Source organism: Nycticebus coucang, chromosome 6, assembly GCF_027406575.1.
Source record: "Nycticebus coucang isolate mNycCou1 chromosome 6, mNycCou1.pri, whole genome shotgun sequence".
NCBI lineage: Eukaryota > Metazoa > Chordata > Mammalia > Primates > Lorisidae > Nycticebus > Nycticebus coucang.
The window spans coordinates 129,075,765-129,095,500 of record NC_069785.1 but is presented as its reverse complement, the minus strand read 5'-3'; the positions used below and the strand labels follow the sequence as shown (position 1 = coordinate 129,095,500).

Genomic DNA, 19,736 nt, shown 5'->3' with positions numbered 1-19,736 from the left:
GGGTACACCAGCCCAGCCACTGAGACGGGCCGTACACACTCATATGGTAACAAACAGGGAGAGCTCGGACCACCTGACAGGCACTTCAGCTCTGAAAGCAGGAGTCAGTCAGGCACCTCCAAGTCCTCAGAGCCCAGAGGAGCAGGAGCTGTGCATCTCTGCCATTAGTTTAGCATTCACCAAAGCTGCTTTCAAGACCCAAAAGATCTATCTGCCATCTTCACCTAGGAGGGACCATCCTAGCAAAGGAGGAGCCTTGCTGCTTCCCTGCGCCACTAGATGGTGACACAACACCACGATAGACCCCGTGTGGCCCTGTCCTGTGTTTGGAAAGGGAGTTAGGAGCCAGGTTCTTGGAAAAAGACTTCCAGCTTATTTTCTGCTGCCGGCAGGTCAGGGTCGGAGGGAAGGCTCTCTCACAGTCTTCCCTTCCCAGCTCTCCACTTACTAGCTACGAGCCTGCCTCATAGGTTTGGTGTGAACAGAGACAAATAGATATTAAACAGACTCCCTGCCCTAGAGGAACTTGTCTAGTTAGAGGATACAAAAAGAATATGAAAAGATAGGGTTCAAGTTGAGAGCTGCACCATCCATGGACCCAGCCGAAAGGATAAGGTTGGCAGGAGGGAGATTCTGGCAGCAGTGAGAAGGATCCTTCTCCCTTACAGAGAAGAATCAGAGGACTTGGATACTCAGTTTGATAAAGTAGCAAGGGGAAGTGGATGATGGAGGAAGTTAACATGAGTACTTATCAAGCCCCTACTATGTTAGTCATTAGGGACAGAAAGGCCCACCAGGCATGACTCCTACCAGCAGGTAGGTGCGGCTCCCGACAGGGTAAAGGGAGCTCATGGGCTAGCCTTGGAAATAAGGACTCAGGCTATAGGTGAGGGTTGGGGGAAAATACCAACAGTTCAGGGGAGCCCCAGCCCTGAAGCCTGCCCTTTGGCATCCATCTCCCAGGTCCCAGGTCCCTGACCCTCCTGGGCAGCTCCCGGCACTGCTGGTTCACCAGAGGCCTGGTACCTGCCTCTTCTCTGGGCCTCAGCACTCACATGGGGCTAATGCAGGAGCATTACGTTAATTAGTTATTCATTTAATTTAACTTCACATTTGGTCTCAATTAAGCTGAAAATGTTCTTCCTTATAGTTGCTACAATAGTACTTATAATTAAAAAGCAATAACTCTTTGCATTTCTCCTTTAGAGATCCACTGGGAGGCTGGGCTGATGGGAGGGTGTTGGGGGAAGAGGAGGAGATAAGAGGCAGTGAAAAGAAAGGAAAGCAGCTCTGGATAGATCTTAGCACCATGAGGTTACCACCAAGACTGGGCTGGAGGAGGAACTCACTGGACAGATCTTAGCACCATGAGGTTATCACCAAGTCTGAGGCTGGAGGAGGAACTCATAACAGCAGGGGTGTCAGGGTGGGGGTGGGAAAGGTGCTGCTGGGAACCCTGAGAAGTGGATACAGGGCAGACCCTACATAAAGGAATGGGGGTGGGGAGGATGGGAGACGAGGAGAGGAAGGCAATCCTAAGAGATAAGAGGTGGGAGGTAGGGCAGAATGTGCCCCCACCCCAAGATGTCCACTTTCTTTTTTTTTTTTTTTGTGGTTTTTGGCCGGGGCTGGGTTTGAACCCGCCACCTCCGGCATATGGGACCGGCACCCTACTCCTTGAGCCACAGGCGCCGCCCAAGATGTCCACTTTCTAATTCCCAGAACCAGTGAATATATTACCTAATCTTACAAATAAGGTTTTGCAAATGTGATTAGGGACCTTGATGTGGGAAGATTATCAGGGTGGGCCCAATGTAACCATAAGGTTCCTTATAAATCATGGAGGGAGGTAGGAACGTTAAGAGATTGGAAGTTGCTACTCCGCTGGCTTTGAAGATAGAGGCAGAGACCACTGACCAGGGACTGCAGGTGGCCTCTCGAAGCTACAAAAGGCAGGGAAATGGATTCTCCGCTGGTCTCCACAGCCTTTACTTTAGCCCCATCAAGCAATGAGAAGGATCCTTCTTCCTTACGGAGAATTCAGAGAATAGGTAGTTTGATAAGGCAGCAAGGGGAAGAGGACGCTTTCTGGCCTCCAGAAATGTAAGATAAATCTGTATTGTTCTAAACCACTAAGTTTGTACTAATTTGTTACAACAGCAATAGGGAACTAATAGTGGGCAGCACCCGTGGCTCAAAGGAGTAGGGTGCCGGCTCTAAATACCAGAGGTGGCGGGTTCAAACCCAAACCCAGCCCAAAACTGCAAAAAAAAAGGGGGGGGGGGAACTAATAGTTCCTAATAATATTCCCAGTGTAAAACTGGAGCGTGATCAATTTAAAGACCAAAAAACCCCAGGAAAACAGAAGAAATCCTCAAAGCTTAAGACAAGTGGTGGGGCTGGCACGTGGCATAGCATAAATGCTACCCCAGGAGTTCTCTGAGGGCGGGACCTGGGCTAATCCCAACACAATGTGATAGAAACCATAAACACAGGCCCTGATTTGATCCCACTTGTCATTTCTTAGGTCCAAGGGAACTGTGTGAAGAAGGTGGGGTGCAAAGACTCAGAAACAGTTTTTCTCCTTGAGTAAACAGCAATAATCCGCTAGAAACGGAAGTCAAGAAAAAAGCAGAAAAAAAAAAAAATCCTCCCCAAACCAAAAACATTATTGGCTCATGGCTGAGCCTTCCATTGGCACCTCTGAAAACTAACCCAACTATCAAAAGTCCAGGTAGAAAGCACTTGTGAGAGAGATTGCTGTGTCCATCCTTGAAAAGTCCACTGCGAGCGGCCATGTCGTTTGGTATCTCTGAGCAAGGCAAAGCCCAAGTCTCACAGAACGGACACCTGCTCAGACCACAGGGTTCGCCAGTGAAGTTGTCTCTGAGGTCCTTTTGATTGCTTTGTCCTGGACTCCTGCACAATTCCTAAGATTCTGTTTTTTCCACCAGATTCAGCCACTTTTCCTTGGTATTTCTATCAGGTGGATTTCATTGCCTGAAATCGGCCCCCCCCTTTTCGTTCTCATCTTTTCGAACAATATAGTACACGTATAATAGACAGTAGTTAAGAGCTGAGGCATGGGAACCGCCTGACTTCAGGTCCTATTTATCCTTGAGCAAATTACCTCAGCAATCTCTGCCCGTTCCCTATATGTGAAACTGAAATGGGGATTTTTTTTTTTTTTTTTTGAGACAGAGCCTCAAGCTGTTGCCCTGGGTAGAGTGCTGTGGCATCACAGCTCACAGCAACCTCCAACTCCTGGGCTCAAATGATTCTCCTGCCTCCACCTCCCAAGTAGCTGGGACTACGGCGCACACCACAACGCCCGGCTATTTTTTGGTTGCAGCCGTCATCATTGTTTGGCGGGCCTGGGCTGGATTCGAACCCGCCAGCTCAAGTGTATGTGGCTGGTGCCTTAGCCCTTGAGCCACAGGCGCCGAGCCTGAAATGGGGATATTAAGAGTACCTAGTAATAGGGTCGACGTAAGGACCTGATGTAAGGATGATGTAATACTTAACAATGTGCTCAGAAAAATGCCTAGCACATGTTTGCTGGGTGTAATACAATTGTGATCTTAGCATGTGGAAGACTAATTTCCAAGTATTGGGATGGAAACAGAGATTAAAGGTTGACTTCCATGAAAATCTCTTCCAATCCTGAAGCTTTATGCTCCTATATGAGGATAATCAACAGTTTTCCAGATTTGTTTCTAAACGGTTCTGATTCCTACATCTGGAAATATCTTTCTGTGTAAAAACAGCCAAATACTTAAGCCAAGGAATTATGACAAAATGTTTGTTATTTGTACTTTAAATGTTAATTAGAATTTTTTAATGAAACTTTTACCTTTGGGGATATGGTAGGGAAATGGTAGGCACAGATAGCTAAGAAGTAGTATTCACCATTGTAAAAAACAAAGAATTGTTTGAAAGTCAAAAGCGAACTTTAAACTATCTGGGAAGAGCTGTCAGGAATCCTGACATCAAGTTTGAGCCCCACTACAAACTAGCTGTGAAACTTTTCAAATCCCTTCTCCCCTGCCTATTTCTCTTCTGTAAAATAATGGTAACAGGTTTCTTTACTCATTGAACAAAACCCAAAATAAAACAGAAACACTTTAACTGCAATAATGATGAAATAGAGTTGACAGAAAAGTTTGTGTTAAGGAATAGAAATGGATTGCATTAGATAAAGATATTTAAAAATAATTTGGATTGCCTGCCTTTAGGGATGGAGCCAGGGAGATGACCAAGATGTCTTCGATCAGCTTAGTCCACCAGGACCAGGGCTTTATGCCCAAGAGCACACAATAAATGGATAGGATGTATGTCAGCTGCAGGAATCAATGGCTACACATTCCCTAGTGTCTGGACATTGGCATGATAGTTTGGATACAGTTTTATATTAAATTTATGCTACTGGGCACCAACAGAGTGTGTTAGCATTACTTCCATTTTTATAATTGAAAAACTTATAGAACTTATAAAAATTACCCAATGTGATCTCTGTTGTGGAGGTAGGGTGGTGTCCTGCTAGTCTAGCTTTTGTCAGGCTGCAGATTTAAGAGGCTATGAGGTACCTGTTTGTGTACAGAGAAGCCTGGATTTACTCTCCCTCTCCACCTTCTAAGCAGCAGGGATCACACTGGTCTCTGCTACTGGGTAGGAAACGGGATAGGAGGGAACCTGTTCTAAGGCCACAGGTCAAAGACTGGCTGGAACCCTAAGATGAGTTCTGCTTATATTTAAGGGATCGCCTCTGAGCCCCGTCTCTAGGAAGGCCATGAGCAGAAGGGGTGCCACATCAGAAACTGACTACGGAGTGCCTCGTGCTGAACTCCCAGTCAGATTCACTGTGTGCTCTTTCAGTCTTCCACTTCTTTTTTTTTTTTTTTTTTTTTTTTTTGACATAGAGTCTCACTTTGGTGCCCTTGGTTAAGTGCTGTGGCATCACAGCTCACAGCAACCTCAAACTCTTGGGCTCAAGTGATTCTCTTGCCTCAGCCTCCCAAGTAGCTGGGACTACAGGTGTCAGCCACAATGCCTAGCAATTTTTTGTTGTTGTCGTTGCAGTTGTCATTGTTGTTTAGCTGGCCTGGGCTGGGTTCAAACCCACCAGCCTCCATGTATGTGGCTGTTGCCCTACCCACTGAGCTATGGGCACCGCCTGCTTTCTACTTCTTATTCTGACCCCATGGGTTTTTCCCCAAGGGATTGGACATGACTGTTTTGAGTATGCAGACAGAAAGTAATCTATCATTCATTTAACACAGCTGGTAACTATAGACTAGGGATCTACGGAAGGTAGGCACAAAGCATATTTTCTGTTTAACACACAAGCCTACCATGTACATCTGGCAAAGAAAACTATTAGGTAGCAGTGATATTCAAGAAAGAACATTATCTCTAACCATAACACATTTTTCTCCATCTGAATAGTCCTCCAAACCTCATAGCTATTATCCATTGTTATAATAGTTGGGTACCTCTTTTGTGGGGAAAAACGATGGAGTCATGGTCAGGAACCTGTAATAGTTTTCTCAAGGTTGTTTTCCCAGCAAGTCTCTTAGAAGAAGATGACAATTGGCAGCCTTGTTTACTAGGAGTCAGACCTTCACTGGGGCTGACTCAACATCTCTGACCAGAGACTCACAGGCACCTGGGAGCTTCTGTGCCAGATACGCGATAGCGTGAAACCCCCAGCTTACTCAACTCCCCCCAATATTTCCGTATTCTCCTTTCTCTCCTTCAACCTGCTTGGGAGATGTTTCTTCTTTTCTTGACCTGTATGCCTTAGGCCAGATTAAGAAACTGTTTCTTTTGAAACATTCTGTATAAAGCCTTATCTGCAAAGCTTTCCCAAACTGAGTAAGTAAGATAAAGGAGACCGTTCAAGTGTGGGGATAACTATACCGGCTCTCGCTAGCCCGTGACTCACTGGTCACATGTTCTCTCCTTTTGTAATTTAGAGCTTAGTGGCGCCTGGGGTGGCAGGACTGGGTACCTTTACCCTGACAACAGGATCCAGGAACAGCAGCAAAGGAACAGTGGCTTTAATCTTCCTCAGGCTCTCAATCAGAGTTCCACCAAGCTTAGTGTGTTTTCTTTCCTGTCTGAGACAGGCCCTGGAGTCTGCCACACCTGGCTTTGCATACTGGCTATTATGTGAAGCTTGAGCAAGTCAGATAATCTCTTTAAGTCTCAATTTTTGTCTATTTTAAAATGGGGATGATAATAGACTGTCGTAAAAATTAAATAAACCTCAAAGGAATTAGCGTGCTATTAGCATATGGCATGTACTCCATGTTCTTGTTCCAACCTGTTTCCTTGATTCTTAGCTTTAAGCCAGAAGGCCCTTTTCCATATAGCTCTAGGAAGTTGGGATCAGACTTCCAAAATAAAACCAGACCAAACCTCTCCATTTAATGACAAATTTCACTTGGTTTGGGAGATTAGACTGATATAAAGTTGTATCTAATGCTGAGAATATACCTTCCTTGCTAGTTTTGGAGAAAGGGTTACAAAGAGGAAAAGCGAGGACAACCCCAAATTACCTCTCCTGGTAATTAAACAAAGCACACGGAGACCACCAGATCACTGCAGACGCCCCAGAGATACACAGCCCAGTAAATCTGAAATATCAATACAGTAGATTCAGAAGCTGTGGCCAAGAGTTTGAAGTACAAGTCGGCCCTTTGGCTGTTGTTTATTACTATGTTAGAGCAAAGTGACACCCACCACTGCCTTTATGGAGTTCCGTGGAATTACATGCATAGAGTGGTCAGTACCCAATCTCTAAGTCTTCCCAATTACCACATTAAAATAAACTTTTGAATTTGACAGTCTTTCCTTTCCAAATGATTCCCACCTCATAACGAAGAATTTTACATATTATCAAAATAGAGCACATTCTTTTATTGGAGAGCAGAAGCCAAAGTGCTCCTTTTCCCAAAATCCACTTATTGACTTAAAAATCTACTAAGCATCATTACTATTGCCCTTTCAAGGGATAGAAATTCTTAGGTACAAGTAGCGACATCCCTCATAAGCTGGTGAGAATCTGTCCCCACAGGGACAATTTTGCAACCCTATTTCTGGAAGCCAGGGCGCAAGAGATTTATCTTAGTGATAAATGGATATTCCTCTGATCTTAAGGCATGAGGACTGTCAAAACAAGACTCCAAATTGTCCTTTCTGCTCATCAATGCCACCATCACAACCAAGGAGAGGACAGCAGGGTCTTGGTTCTCCCCACCCGCGCTCAGTAGAACCGCAGTGGCTTGGCATAGACGGGCTCCAGGACATGTTGAGTGAGAACCAAGAAGAGGCCTCCAAAGAAGAAAGCACTGAGGAAAGCCAGCAGGACATAGCGGCCAATGAAAAAGGTATCCACAATCTGGAGAAAGAAAACATCAAAATGAAATTACTACCACTTCACACCCTGGCTCTGTTGATGAACAGGCCAAGAGTCTATTCGTATTTGTGACTTCTGGTAATATCCTGCTTTGAGTCTCCTCTGAATATGGATAAGAAAGACTCTTTTTCTCAACTCTGAGCAGTAGATCCAAGGTAAGGAAAGGCTGAGTGAGAAATAGGAAACAAATGGCTCAATGTAGGAGGTTCATAAACCCTTGAACCTGGACGAATTTTTTTATGTTCTGAAATCTGTTATCTGAAAGAATTAATGAGAAACTTGTGTGTGCTCCTAGAAAGACTCATTTTTATTGTTGTTAAAACACTTATGATGTAGAATTTTAAACATAAATAAAAATACAGTAGTATAATAAGCCCTCATGTATCTCAGACCCAACTCCCAAATCATCAACCCACTGCTAATTTAGGAAGGTTCATTTTTAAAATGAAAAGGTAGCTCTTTAAAGCTTTCATCAGAAGAATTTTGAATCCTAACATTCCAAAGGATATGGAAAATAGCCATCTACCCGAGATACTAAAACACCAAGGGGAAAGGTAACTTGCCCAAATAGTCCAGTTGGCTGCCTGGCACTTGCGGCCCTAAAGCTGTTGGTCTTTGCTGATAAAAAACAACTGATATGGTTCTACCCACTTGTCTACTGTCCATCTCCAGAACAGCTCTCTCCCAGATCCAAATGGTGGTACTTAAATGTGGACAGGAAAAAGCTACTTAATCTATAGTCCTAACGGAGCAGCACCACAAAGCCAGTGACTGCCTCATTGATTTCACAGAAGCTTTGAAAACTCAGTACCTGTGAGAGAATCCAAAACACCTGAAAGGCAATTGTGGCAGACAGAATAATGACCCAAAGATGTCCATATCTTACCCAGTAATTGTGAATATGTTAGATTATTTGACAAAGGGAAATTAAGGTTGCAGAGGGAATTATGGTTGTTAATCAGCAGACCTTAAAATAGAGATTAGCCTGGATTATCTAATACAGGTAGGTCCAATGTAATCACAAGGGGCCTTAAAAGTTGAATAGGAGACAGAAGAGAAGGTCAGAAAAAGAGAGTCGGATGGGTGGAGGGAGGGTGATTGGTGGGACCACATCTACAGTGCATCTTACAAGAGTACATGTGAAACTTACTAAATGTAGAATATAAATGTCTTAACACAACAACTAAGAAAATGCCAGGAAGGCTGTGTTAGTGTGATGAAAATATGTCAAATGGTATATAAAACTAGTGTATGGTGCCCCATGATTGCATTAATGTACACAGCTATGATTTAATAATAAATAAATAAAAGAAAAAGAGAGTCAGTTTCTTTAAGCCTCCATTTTTTTGGCTCAGAGAAAAAAGGATGAAAGCAGAGTCAGTGAGATGTTACATTGCTGGCTCTGAAGATGGAAGAGGGCTGCGAGCCAAGGAATACAAGCAGCCTCTAGAAGCTGGAAAAAAGTAAGGACATGTATTCTCCCCTAAAACTTCCAGAAAGGAATGCAGCTCTGCCCATCCCTTTGATTTTAGCCCAGGGAGACTTACATTAGACGTCTAAGAACTTTAACATAATCTATGTTTTGTGAGCTGCTACGTCTCTAGCAATTTGTTACAGCAGCAATAGAAAACTAATACAGCAGTGATACACAAAGCACCTATCAAGTCCAAGCACTGTATGATCACTGAGAGCCAAAGACACCAAGAAGAAAAAGGCAGCTGACACCCCAGCAGCTCCAGAGATTACCCCAACAGTCAACTTACAACAAAGGTCAGTTTGATGAAACAGCTTTAACATAACTTTGACCTTGGATCCTGTACTGAACATGTCTCTCGTGGGCTACATGTTTGTTTGTTTGACACGTTTCACTTTTTAATTAGCCAATTAGCAGGCCTTGGGTGCAGAAGGCCCAGGCCATGTATTATTGATACAGCACTGAGCCAGGCTGCTGCAGAGGCGGCTCTCAAAACCTGAAAGCGAGAACTCCCAATTCTGCCGGCCATGCTGACGAATACATTTTGCTCAAGCCCCGTTCTTCTCTCCAGGGTCTAAAACTCGTATGACAGAGAATTGAGGAATTGATTTAAAAACTGTATTCTCTGTGCCCTTCTTCCAATATTCACATATACAGCATCCAGAAATACAGCAATACCTTCAGTACTCCCCCCCTTTAAAGGCAAGAATTTACCTCTGGATAAGACATATGATACTTACACCTTCAAAGTGGTTTCCAAATGCTGATTTAAAGGAGAAAACCTTGGCATCTATGGAAGGGATTCCTTAAATTTGTGTGGTAAGTATTATTTCCCTTGGAGTTTTCAAAACTATTTTCCATGTTTAGTCCTAGATAGAATTGTGTCGATTTTAGTTCAAAAGTTATATAATATTGTATATTGTTGTTGCTTAGTGTCAAAAGGGTAACTCGGGTGGCGCCTGTGGCTCAGTGAGTAAGGCGCTGGCCCCATATACCAAGGGTGGTGGGTTTGAACCCAGCCCCGGCCAAACTGCAACAAAAAAATAGCTGGGCATTGTGGCGGGCACCTGTAGTCCCAGTTACTTGGGAGACTGAAGCAAGAGAACTACCTAAGCCCAAGAGCTAGAGGTTGCTGTGAGCTGTGACACCATGGCACTCTACCGAGGGCAACAAAGTGAAACTCTGTCTCTAAAAAAGGAAAAAAAAAGTAACCCATGAGCTCTCTAGATATTCTGTTAAGTGCCAACAATGAATTTTGAAGATAGACCTCAGCTAGAATCCCTGCCATGCTTCTTGGTATATCTATGTAACCTTAGGCAAGTTGCCTGAACCTCTTACCCATAAAATGATCCCTACTTTACACTACACAGGGCTGTCCTGAGGTTTAAATGAGATAATGTAAAAACTGTGCTCAGCACAGGACCTGGCACCCAGCATTCCCTTAAAAAATGTTAGCTATTATCACTACTACTTAAAAAATTAAATTAACAGTGGGGTGGGGGGAAGGCTGTGTGGAGTAAGGGGACAGAAGAGGTCAGTGCCACTGTCAAGACCCTGGAGGTCTGAGATGAGCCCTGCTGAGTAAAGCCAGAGCCCCAAATCAGGAATGAACCAGAGTGACTGGGGGCTTGAGACAGAAGATAAAAATTGACTTAAAGAGGGGGGTGCTGGCAGGGGTGGAGCTCCCAGAAGACTGATAGGATTGAATTCACCTAGACCTACCAACTTTGCCTTTCCACAGAAACGCCCTCTTTTTTCACCATTCTTCGCTATGACAATTATTCTCTCTACATCACAAGTTGAAAAATTCCACCACACAGAGCTGGCAAAACATGTTGCTCAGCACCCTGAAGTCACTGCAGGATCTGAGGTTCTGAGCCAAGGTGACCAGGCACAGGGACACTTCCATCCCGGGAGCAGGCCTATTCCTATTCCCATCTCATTTACCCTGTCTCCGTCCCCCAGATGGGGCAGCTTTTCAACACATTGAAAAGCTTGATACATCCTGCTTGATACAATTAGAGATGAGACTGAATCAGGCAAACAACTGTCTGGTCGGGTGCAGGTGGAATTCAGGGTAAGATTCTTTTCCTGAGTGCAGGGCAAGGAACTCAGAACTCCCTCTGAGCTTTCCCCACAGTTGTTCGAACTTACAATAATTTTAACACATTTCAGGTGACGTGATGGCAGGGAACAAGGGCAAGACAAGGGTACCGACCAAGAGAAACAACAGTTACAACTCAGGAGGTAAAATGAAACCAATAGCTTTACCTTAACTTCCACGTCTGGGGCTGGGAATTCACTAGCCCGGGGGAAAAGCAACAGCACTGATGTGATGATCAGAGCACCGAGGATTATAAAAATGACAGAAAACCTGGGGTCGAAAAGACAGAGTATTAGAAGCACTGTTTGCAGTTTCTTCTCTAATCAGTCAGGCCTGGCCCAGCTCTTCCTTGAGACCAATATTCTATGTTGCAGTCCCTTAACAATGTCCAGAGACCTCCTGTCCACAGCCCCTTCATCCCACAGCCGTTCTTCCTAGGCAGGGGTCAGCTGGGTACATTTCCATTGATCCCTGCTAATTCCCAATGCCTAACAAACAATGGGAATTTGTAGTTTTTATTTTTACTTCTGCACAAAGTCATAATCATGAAAAACCAAAGCAGCTCCTCCCTAAATGCCCACTTCTTGTTTTTAGACTAGAATACTTTAGGAAATTCTGTAACTCTGCTTCAGACTAACATTATCTCACCAGAGTATAACTCTGTAGAGTTTCGGGGGTCAGTTTATGGGCTAACCCTATTCTGAAGTCAATGCCTGATACCAAGAGCTAGTCTGACTTGCCAAATGCTTCTTTATTTTCACTGGACCACGTCTAAAGCCTTAGGGACTAGACCTAGCATCTACCATAAATCTAAACAATTAAGAAACACACGCATACAACCCCAAGAAATTCAATAGAGCGTGAAAACAGATCTTTTTTGTCAGCTCTTATGTCCTCCCATCTCCTTCACAGTGAGAACTGAAAAATACCACTTCCCTCTCCTCCCACCTCTGCTTCAGAGCATAAATAACACAGCTCATGCTTATGATAAGAGGTTAAAATGCAACTCATTCAAACTGCCAGTAATTACAAAAATAATCCCCTGAATTCTAAATGTTTAATGAACATCAGTGATTCCACCTCTAATTGCTTATACCTAGGACTCCCTGCTGGAGAGAAGGCCTTACCTCGCCATCCTGGAGGCTCTGGATAGCAGCACACAGAGCAGCAGCACCGACACCCAGAGCAGGGCTAAGATGAACACGCCTGCTCCCACTCCGAGCACGGTGCCAGCCATCCTGCCGCCCTGGGAGCCTCACAGTCCAGTGTCCTTGGTGCTCCCGCCGCTGCCTTCTGCACACGCTCCCCGGTTTATGAAGGCATCCAGACAAATACAGAAAGCCTGCACTCATTACAGGGAATTTTTTGATGATCAGTGTGTGAGGAGAATTACTCAGTACAGGTCATCAATTTCCAGAACTGTGCATTCCCAGAGTCCCTTAATGGGACTAGAAATTTAGAACCCAGGCCTTTCTTTTTGACGAGGACTAAGATGTTACTTTCTCCTCTAAGTGTGTCATTTCAAATTTGGTACCTGAGTTCTAGTTTGCCCTCTTCCCCCAGCCCACAGTAGAAAGCTGAGCTCTTTCTCGATACCAAGGCTTAAGGACTGCTGGAAGGCACCAGGGCCTGGAAGCTCTGGAGCCAAAGTTGCAGCTCTCAGGTTAAATCCATGGTATGAGCTTTGACTCACCAGGCAATCAATTGCAAGACAGAAAGTTCCCACTCTACTGAGTTTTTACTCAGAAGAAAGAAAACTCCCAGTCCTTAAAGAAAAAGAACAGACATTACTATTTTTTAACATTTACTATGTGCTGAGTACTTTGCAAACATATCTTATTTAACTACAGCAATAAGCTTCTGAGGAAAGTGATACTATATTCATGTTACAGAATGGGTGGTGAAGTGCAACTGTATGGGTATGTATTAGTTTCCTAATCAGAGGCTCACAACAATAGAAACGGATTCCTTCTCAGTTTTCCAGGCCAGAAGTCTAAGGCCAAGCTGTCTGCAGGGCCACACCGCCTCTAAGAGGATCCTTCCTTGTTCTCCAGCTTCTGGTGGCTCAAGTGTTCCTGTGACATATAATTCCAATCAGGATCCACCCAAATAATCTAGAATGATCTTGAGATCCTCAGTTACATCTGCAAAGACGCTTCTGCCAAATAAGGTAGAGTTCATAGACCCTGGGGGTTAAGCTATATACATATCTTTTTAGCAGGGGAGGGCATTCAACCAACACAGGGTAAATACCAAACTATAGTACCTCTCGATTCTCCTTTTATGGATCGGAGATGTCTTAAGCAAACAAATTCCTCAGGATGCTGGTTTTCTTCACTCTGCTGGTTTAAATACCATGAAAATATTGTCTGTGAGAAGTTCTGTTATAAAGTTATTGGAAAGGAGGCTCTAAGCATGAGCTGCTTAAAAAATTACCTTTATCCAATCAACATTTATGATGTGAACTGCCATGTTAAAAAAAAAAAAAAGCTGGGGATGATGGAGGTAAATAAGACAAACTTCCTGAGCTTAAGGTCTGTCGAACACTGTCATGTAAAGAACTATCCATTCTGATTAGTAATAAAAGCAAAGTGCACTGGGAGCTGCAATAGTGAGAAGGGCTTTCCAAGGAGGAGCTCTGCACAGGCACACCAGGGAAGAGTCAGTGTGGCAAGACGATAGAGCAAGAGGGGAGGCCGCAGAGGAGACCTGGTGCCCGCCCGCCTCTCCAACCGACTGAGGTGCAGGTTTCCCTCAGTAGAGCCTCCTGGGCATCACCTCACTACCTCTAACACGTCAAGTGTTTACCTGTCTCTGGATCTTTGTACTTGCTATTTCCACTACCTGAAACTAGCCTCCAACCCAAACAAGCCGGCTACTATTTGCAGGGTTGGCTCTCCCCATCCCTGGATGAGATTTTGGCTTAAACATCACCTCTTCAGAGAGGTCTTCCCTGACTGCCCTATCAAAAGTAACCCCCAGGCCAGACACAGGGCTCATGCCTATAATCCTAGCACTCTGGGAGGCTGAGGCAGGTGAATTGTCTGAGCTCAGGAGTTCAAGAGCAGCCTGAGCAAGAGCAAGACCCCATCTTTAAAGAAAAAAAAATAGCTGGGTGTTGTGGCGGGTGCCTATAGAGACTAAAGAACGCTTTGGAGTAGGTGATAATGATTATCTGTATGTTTTGTTAAGTTTGCATGTCAAAAAATATATAGGTAAACAGCAAATAACAGAAATAGAATGAATAACTGAAAAAAGAAATTCTGAAGATCTGTTTTACAACAATGTGCATATATTTACCACTGCTGAACCTAATAATAACAAAACCTATGTAAGACCAAATTGACAGAAGCACTTCAATAAATAGACAAACCCACAAATTTAGTGGGAGATTTTAATATACTTTTCTCAGAAACTCATACAGCAAGCAGATAAAAAATAAAAATAAACTCTTGACAAACAGAATATCTAAATGCTAGTAAACAAATGAAAAGGTACTCATCTTCATTAGTCACCAGAAAACTACAAATGAAAACTGCAACTTCTATATACCCACGAGAATGGCTACAATGAAAGTGACAGACAATACCAAGTGTTGACCAAGATGTGGAATAACTAGAACCCTCAAATTGCTGGTCAGAGTATGTATGAATTATTAACAACTACTCTGGAGACTACTAGCAGTATCTAATAAAGCTAAATATACATTGACCTACATCCAGCTCTTCTATTCCTAAGTGTCTTCCCAACAAAAATGCACACACAAATTCACCAAGAGATATTTATAAGACGTTAACGGCAGCCCCTATGTGAAATAGCTAAAAACTCAAAACAAGCCAAATATCCACCAATAGGATAAAGTATGGTATTCTATATATAACCTATTCACTCATACAAGGGGATAGTGTAAACAATGTGGGTGAATTTCACAAATACTAAAAAAAAAAACAACAAAAAAACCTAGAGGCAAAAGAGTTCATACTGTATGATTTCATTTATATATAATTTTCAAAAACAGGTCAAACTAATTTTGGGGGCCAGAAGTCAGAAGTATAGTTACCTTGTGGTACACAGTGACTGGAGGGGACATGTAGGGGGTTCTGGGGTGCTGATAAAATTCTTTCATCTGGGTGCTGGTTACCTGGCTTTGTTCGTTTTGTTATATTGTATCAAGCTACACATGTAGGATCTGTACACTTTTCTATATTGATGTTACCCTTCACCAACAAGGGTCTCTCTTTCATTACTTGAAAGAGAAAATATTAAGAGACGGAACAACTAAATATAGTATGTGGACCTTGTTTGGGTCCTGATTCGAATAAAGTAATTGTCAAAACCTTTTATGACAAAATCGGGGAACTCTAAACAGTATTTGGACATGTGATGATATTAGGGAATTACCATTTAAGTGAAAAAGGATTTTTAAAAATATGATAGTAAGATTCTTTATGATATCCATACATATATATACACACACACGTAACACATGACAAATAATAGAAGATAGCGTCTAGGAACTTGGCGTTATCTGGGAGAGAAGTGAAAGAGACTAGTATGAAACAAGACCGAGGGAGTTGTTGAAGCTGGGTAAGGAGTGTGGAAATGTTTGCTATCCTATTTTCTTTACTTTTGAATATATTTGAAACTTTCATAACAAAAAGATGTGTATATGTATGTAAGTATGAATAAATATAACAAAAGATATGTGAGATTTTTATAGCTAAAAATCATAAAACTTTATTCAAAGACTTAAAAAAAAAATCTGGCGAGAGAAATAAAACAGGCCTGAATAGAGAGATAACCCGTGTTCCAGGATGAGATGATTCAATTAAAAAGGTTTCATTTTCCTTAATCTATAAATTCAACACAATTATAACCAAAGTCCAAAAAAAATTTTTTTGTGGAACTTGAAAACTGATCCTAAATTCATATGGAAGAGCAAAAACCCAAGAATAGCCAAAACAATTTTGAGAGCTAGGATGGCAACTTGCCTTCCTTCTTACCAACTGCCGCAAGACACATTAAAAAACCAAAGTAATTAAAACAGTGTGATAATGGCACAAAGACACATGGCCCAGTGGTATAAAATTGAGAACCTAGAAACAGATCTATGCATTTGTTAGAACACATCCCACGAGGCACAGTTGACTTTATGATTCGGTGGGTAAAGGATTTCATAGATGCTATTGGGGACAAATGATTATCCTGTGAGCAAAATAACACTAGATCTCTATATCATATACTGAAACCGATTTTAAATGGAAAGTAATTCATAATGAAATAGCATATGTTTAAATATACAAATGTTCAGGCTGACTACACTAGAATACATAATGAAGTACAGTAGTCAGATGCTTGCACCTAAACTTAGAATCACCGTGAATGCAAAAGCTAAAACGCAGACTATGCAGGTGTGTTGTACTGGCAGCTCAAATACCACGAGCTGTGCTGCCTTCACTTATGTGATTTTCTACAGTGATGAACCGCTCTTGTTAAAGTTCCAAACCACAAATAAGTATAATTTTCCTTTAATTTACATTAGAGTGGCATTCCTGAAAATTTTTACTATATTAAACGATGCCAAAGAAATAAATCATATTTATACAAAAAATCAAGTTAGGCTCTAGGCCCAGATAATTATAAATACATATCTTGTGGGACACTCAGAAGTTGTACAGGATACAGGACAATTCATTGTGAGGACTGTCCCATGCATTGCAGAATATCTGGCAGCCCCAGCCCTGCTCTGTAAGCACCAGTAGAGCCTCCAATCACCGCAGTAACCAAATAAACCCTTACAAATTCCAAAACACCCCCAAAGGGCAGTTATTACCTTCTTGGAGAACCACTGTTCTAAAAAACTCTTGCATAAAGAGATACGTGCAAGGATGTTCTCTGCAGCTTTGTTCATGAGAGCAAAATATCAGAAAAAGTCCTAAAAGTCCATCAATAAGGAGATGGATTCACTATTATATACTCATAATGAACCCTTACAATGAACTTGATCTGTAAGTACTGATGTGAATATACTCAAAAACAATGTTGAGTGACAAAAGCTAAGTGCAAAATAAAACCTACAGTATACAACCTGTATTAAAATTTAAAAAAATCCTAAATAATAATACTTATTGTTATGACACACATATATACATTGAAAACATAAACACATGGGCGTGAATGATGCACATCAATTTCAGGAGAGTGCTTCTAGGGAGGAAGGGAAATGGAGCTGGAAACTGAAGCAAAAGGGATCTGAACACAATCTGTAATGTTTTATTTCTTTAAAATAAAAAAAAACTTAAGCAAATTTGGCAAAATGATAATATTTATTAATCTGGTTGGCGAAACATAGGTTTTTGTTATACTGTCCACTGTAATTTTTTTCTATTTTTTAAATTTTTGTGAAAATTCTTAATTTTTAAAAAGGTAACAGGTGGCAGGATACATGTGAATTGGGATTACAGACCTGAGACGGGTGACCAATTAGGAGACTACTCCAATTCTTCGGGTAAGTGACGAGGGTCTGAATTCCAGTCTTAGCTGTAGAAATCAAGAGGGATCAAGGTAGATGCTGGAAATGAATCAGGTTTCTAGCTTGGCTGACCAAGCTGATGGTCAGAAAAAACTAGTATGTTCCATTTTGGATATTACACAAACAACATATTAGCTCTAATACCCAGAATACAGAGCAACTGGTAGTTGAAGCTGGTACTAGAAACATTGCCCTCATTAGACACTGGGTTCCACACATGGTAACTGCTTTAAAGTAATGAGATAAATATCCCCCAAGCTCTTCTAAGAATGGGGTCCATTGCTTTATATAAACAATCTATATATTTTCTTACTGAGTATGGAAAGAAAGGGTTGGGTGTAGTCATCTTACCTTGTTCCTTCAATGTAAGAATAATACTTGTGATTATTTCCCATACTGGAATAGCTAAGTTATTGAGTTAAATATAAAAAATAAAAACAGCAGTCCTTTTTTACTGTTTACACTTTCTGCAAACCTTCTTTGAGATTTGATGGCTTTAGCCAACTTGATTTCGATAATTAAGTCTATTTACTTAATATCTGTGGCATTTAAAGCAGGTAGACTGGAGTTAGAAAAAATAAACTTTAACACTGTTTAGTTGATGACAACAAAAGCAATTACAGGGCCAATTCTTTTCCCTCTGTGCTCAACGCTGAGCGTAAGGTCTTCCTTTGGAAAGTTCATACAAAACATTTTTGATGTTAAGGGTACAGTTGGTTCTACACATCCCTTCCCAGCTCTCACAGAAAAAACTGATAAAGGGAAATACATTTAAGTGATTGACCCCTGCACGTGTAACCTATGGGATTAAAAATACAGTGCTGTGATTTGCAAGAGCTGCCGCGGCTGGGTCTAGGGCATCCCCCAGCGGCTCCCAGTGCCGCAGCCCGGGAACACCGGGCAGTTCCTAGCTTCTCTCCCCAGCCTATGGCTGACTTCAACTGGCGACAGGAAACCACTACCCCTGCGTCTTGTATCTTCAGAATGTTCACTCCAGTGGTTGGAAAGGGATTAAGGTCTTGGTCATAAGGTATTTGAATCAGGCACTGACATTTTACTTTCTCGAGAGCATGAAACGAAAAACAGCCCTCCCTGCTCTGCCCCTAGTAGTTATTTATTAGCCGCCAGGCCCAGAGTCGAGGTGGGCGGTCAGGGTGGTCTGTGAGGTCCGTGCACCGCCATCCGCCCACGCCTCCTTCTTCCAGCCACCTCCATCCGAGCCCACACCTTCTCCCCTGTCCGCAGCCGCCCGATTCCCTAACCTCTGCCCCCCTCACCTGGCGCCCAAGCCTCTGCTCCCTCCTCATACCTCTGTCCAGCCTGTTCAGCCCACCGGGGCTTTGGTCTACTTAGGGCGAATCACAAGTGGGCTTTCATTTAAGTGATTTTGGATTCGCTAATCAGCACCACTCTTTCAACGCCCACCCTCCCCCTCATTAGCTTACGCCTGCCGCGCCTCCGAGCAGCGCCGAACGTGGTGGGCGTGCACGTCGCCCTCCGTAGCGGCCCCCGATTGGTCGTTCCCGTCGGTCCCAAAGATTGGCTTCCAGGAGGCCCCCATCTCCCCGCCCCCTGTCCCACCCTGCTGTCAATCACACCATCCTTCTCGGTAACTCACTGAACCATTGGCCAGTCTCGCCTGGGGGCGGGTTGTTGAGCGGAAGAGACCGGCTTCTCTCAGGTCTCCTTTGCTGTCGCCATGGAGATTGCACAGTCTGGCAGCCTCATCTCAAAGGCTGGTGAGCTGTATCTCAGTCCAGATATTAATGCTAGTTTCTGGGTCTAACGAACATCTGACTCCCCGACCCACTAGGTGAGACGCAGGATTTGGGGGACAAGTCAGCTCAGGCTCAGTCATTAAAGGTCCTTCTGGAAGGAACCGAATCTGAGGCACCAGTTTTAACGAGTCAGTTTTTATTTATCTTTATCTCCCCTTATTTTATTTAGCATTATTCTTCCGCTATCCTTACAAAGCAGACAGGCAAGGATTATTCTACTTATGGGAAACAGAGGCCCAGAATCAATCATGTCAGTCCTCTGCAGCCGCTTCTCCAGGCTGCTGCACAGGAGCTGGTCCGCACTTTTAGCCGACTGCTCCTACCCAACTGCCACCTGAAACTTACCATGACTTTGATCCCAGGCTATGGCCTGACAGACCAAAAGACCCATCAATCAGGACAACTAAAGGAATAGGACAGAGGCTGCA

The 19,736-nt window shown here is 43.0% G+C and overlaps 1 protein-coding gene across 7 annotated transcripts; it reads right to left on the bottom strand.

Annotated features, from left to right (window-relative positions):
* Positions 1–5,098: 5,098 nt before the first annotated feature.
* TMEM218 (transmembrane protein 218) lies at positions 5,099–18,946 on the bottom strand. 7 transcript variants are annotated; one of them, XM_053595809.1, is made up of 7 exons: positions 18,808–18,946; positions 17,465–17,538; positions 13,265–13,340; positions 12,692–12,764; positions 12,126–12,340; positions 11,166–11,268; positions 5,099–7,402 (listed from the first exon to the last, which is right to left on the bottom strand). In XM_053595809.1, the coding sequence occupies exons 5-7, from the start codon at positions 12,233–12,235 to the stop codon at positions 7,268–7,270; spliced, it is 348 nt and encodes a 115-aa protein (XP_053451784.1). In that variant the 5' UTR covers positions 12,236–12,340; positions 12,692–12,764; positions 13,265–13,340; positions 17,465–17,538; positions 18,808–18,946; the 3' UTR covers positions 5,099–7,267. The 7 variants fall into 7 exon arrangements, with proteins under 7 accessions (XP_053451784.1, XP_053451783.1, XP_053451782.1 ...); XM_053595808.1 differs by lacking the exon at positions 12,692–12,764 and adding an exon at positions 12,949–13,073 and having other exon boundaries at positions 13,265–13,337; XM_053595807.1 differs by having other exon boundaries at positions 13,265–13,337.
* Positions 18,947–19,736: the final 790 nt, after the last annotated feature.

Coding starts and splice junctions, on each gene's coding strand:
- TMEM218 (XM_053595809.1), bottom strand. CDS start 12,235: ATGGCTGGCACCGTGCTCGGAGTGGGAGCAGGCGTGTTCATCTTAGCC. Junction 11,269..12,125: donor AGAGCCTCCAGGATGGCGAG/GTAAGGCCTTCT, acceptor TTTCGACCCCAG/GTTTTCTGTCATTTTTATAA. Junction 7,403..11,165: donor CCCCAGACGTGGAAGTTAAG/GTAAAGCTATTG, acceptor TTCTTTCTCCAG/ATTGTGGATACCTTTTTCAT.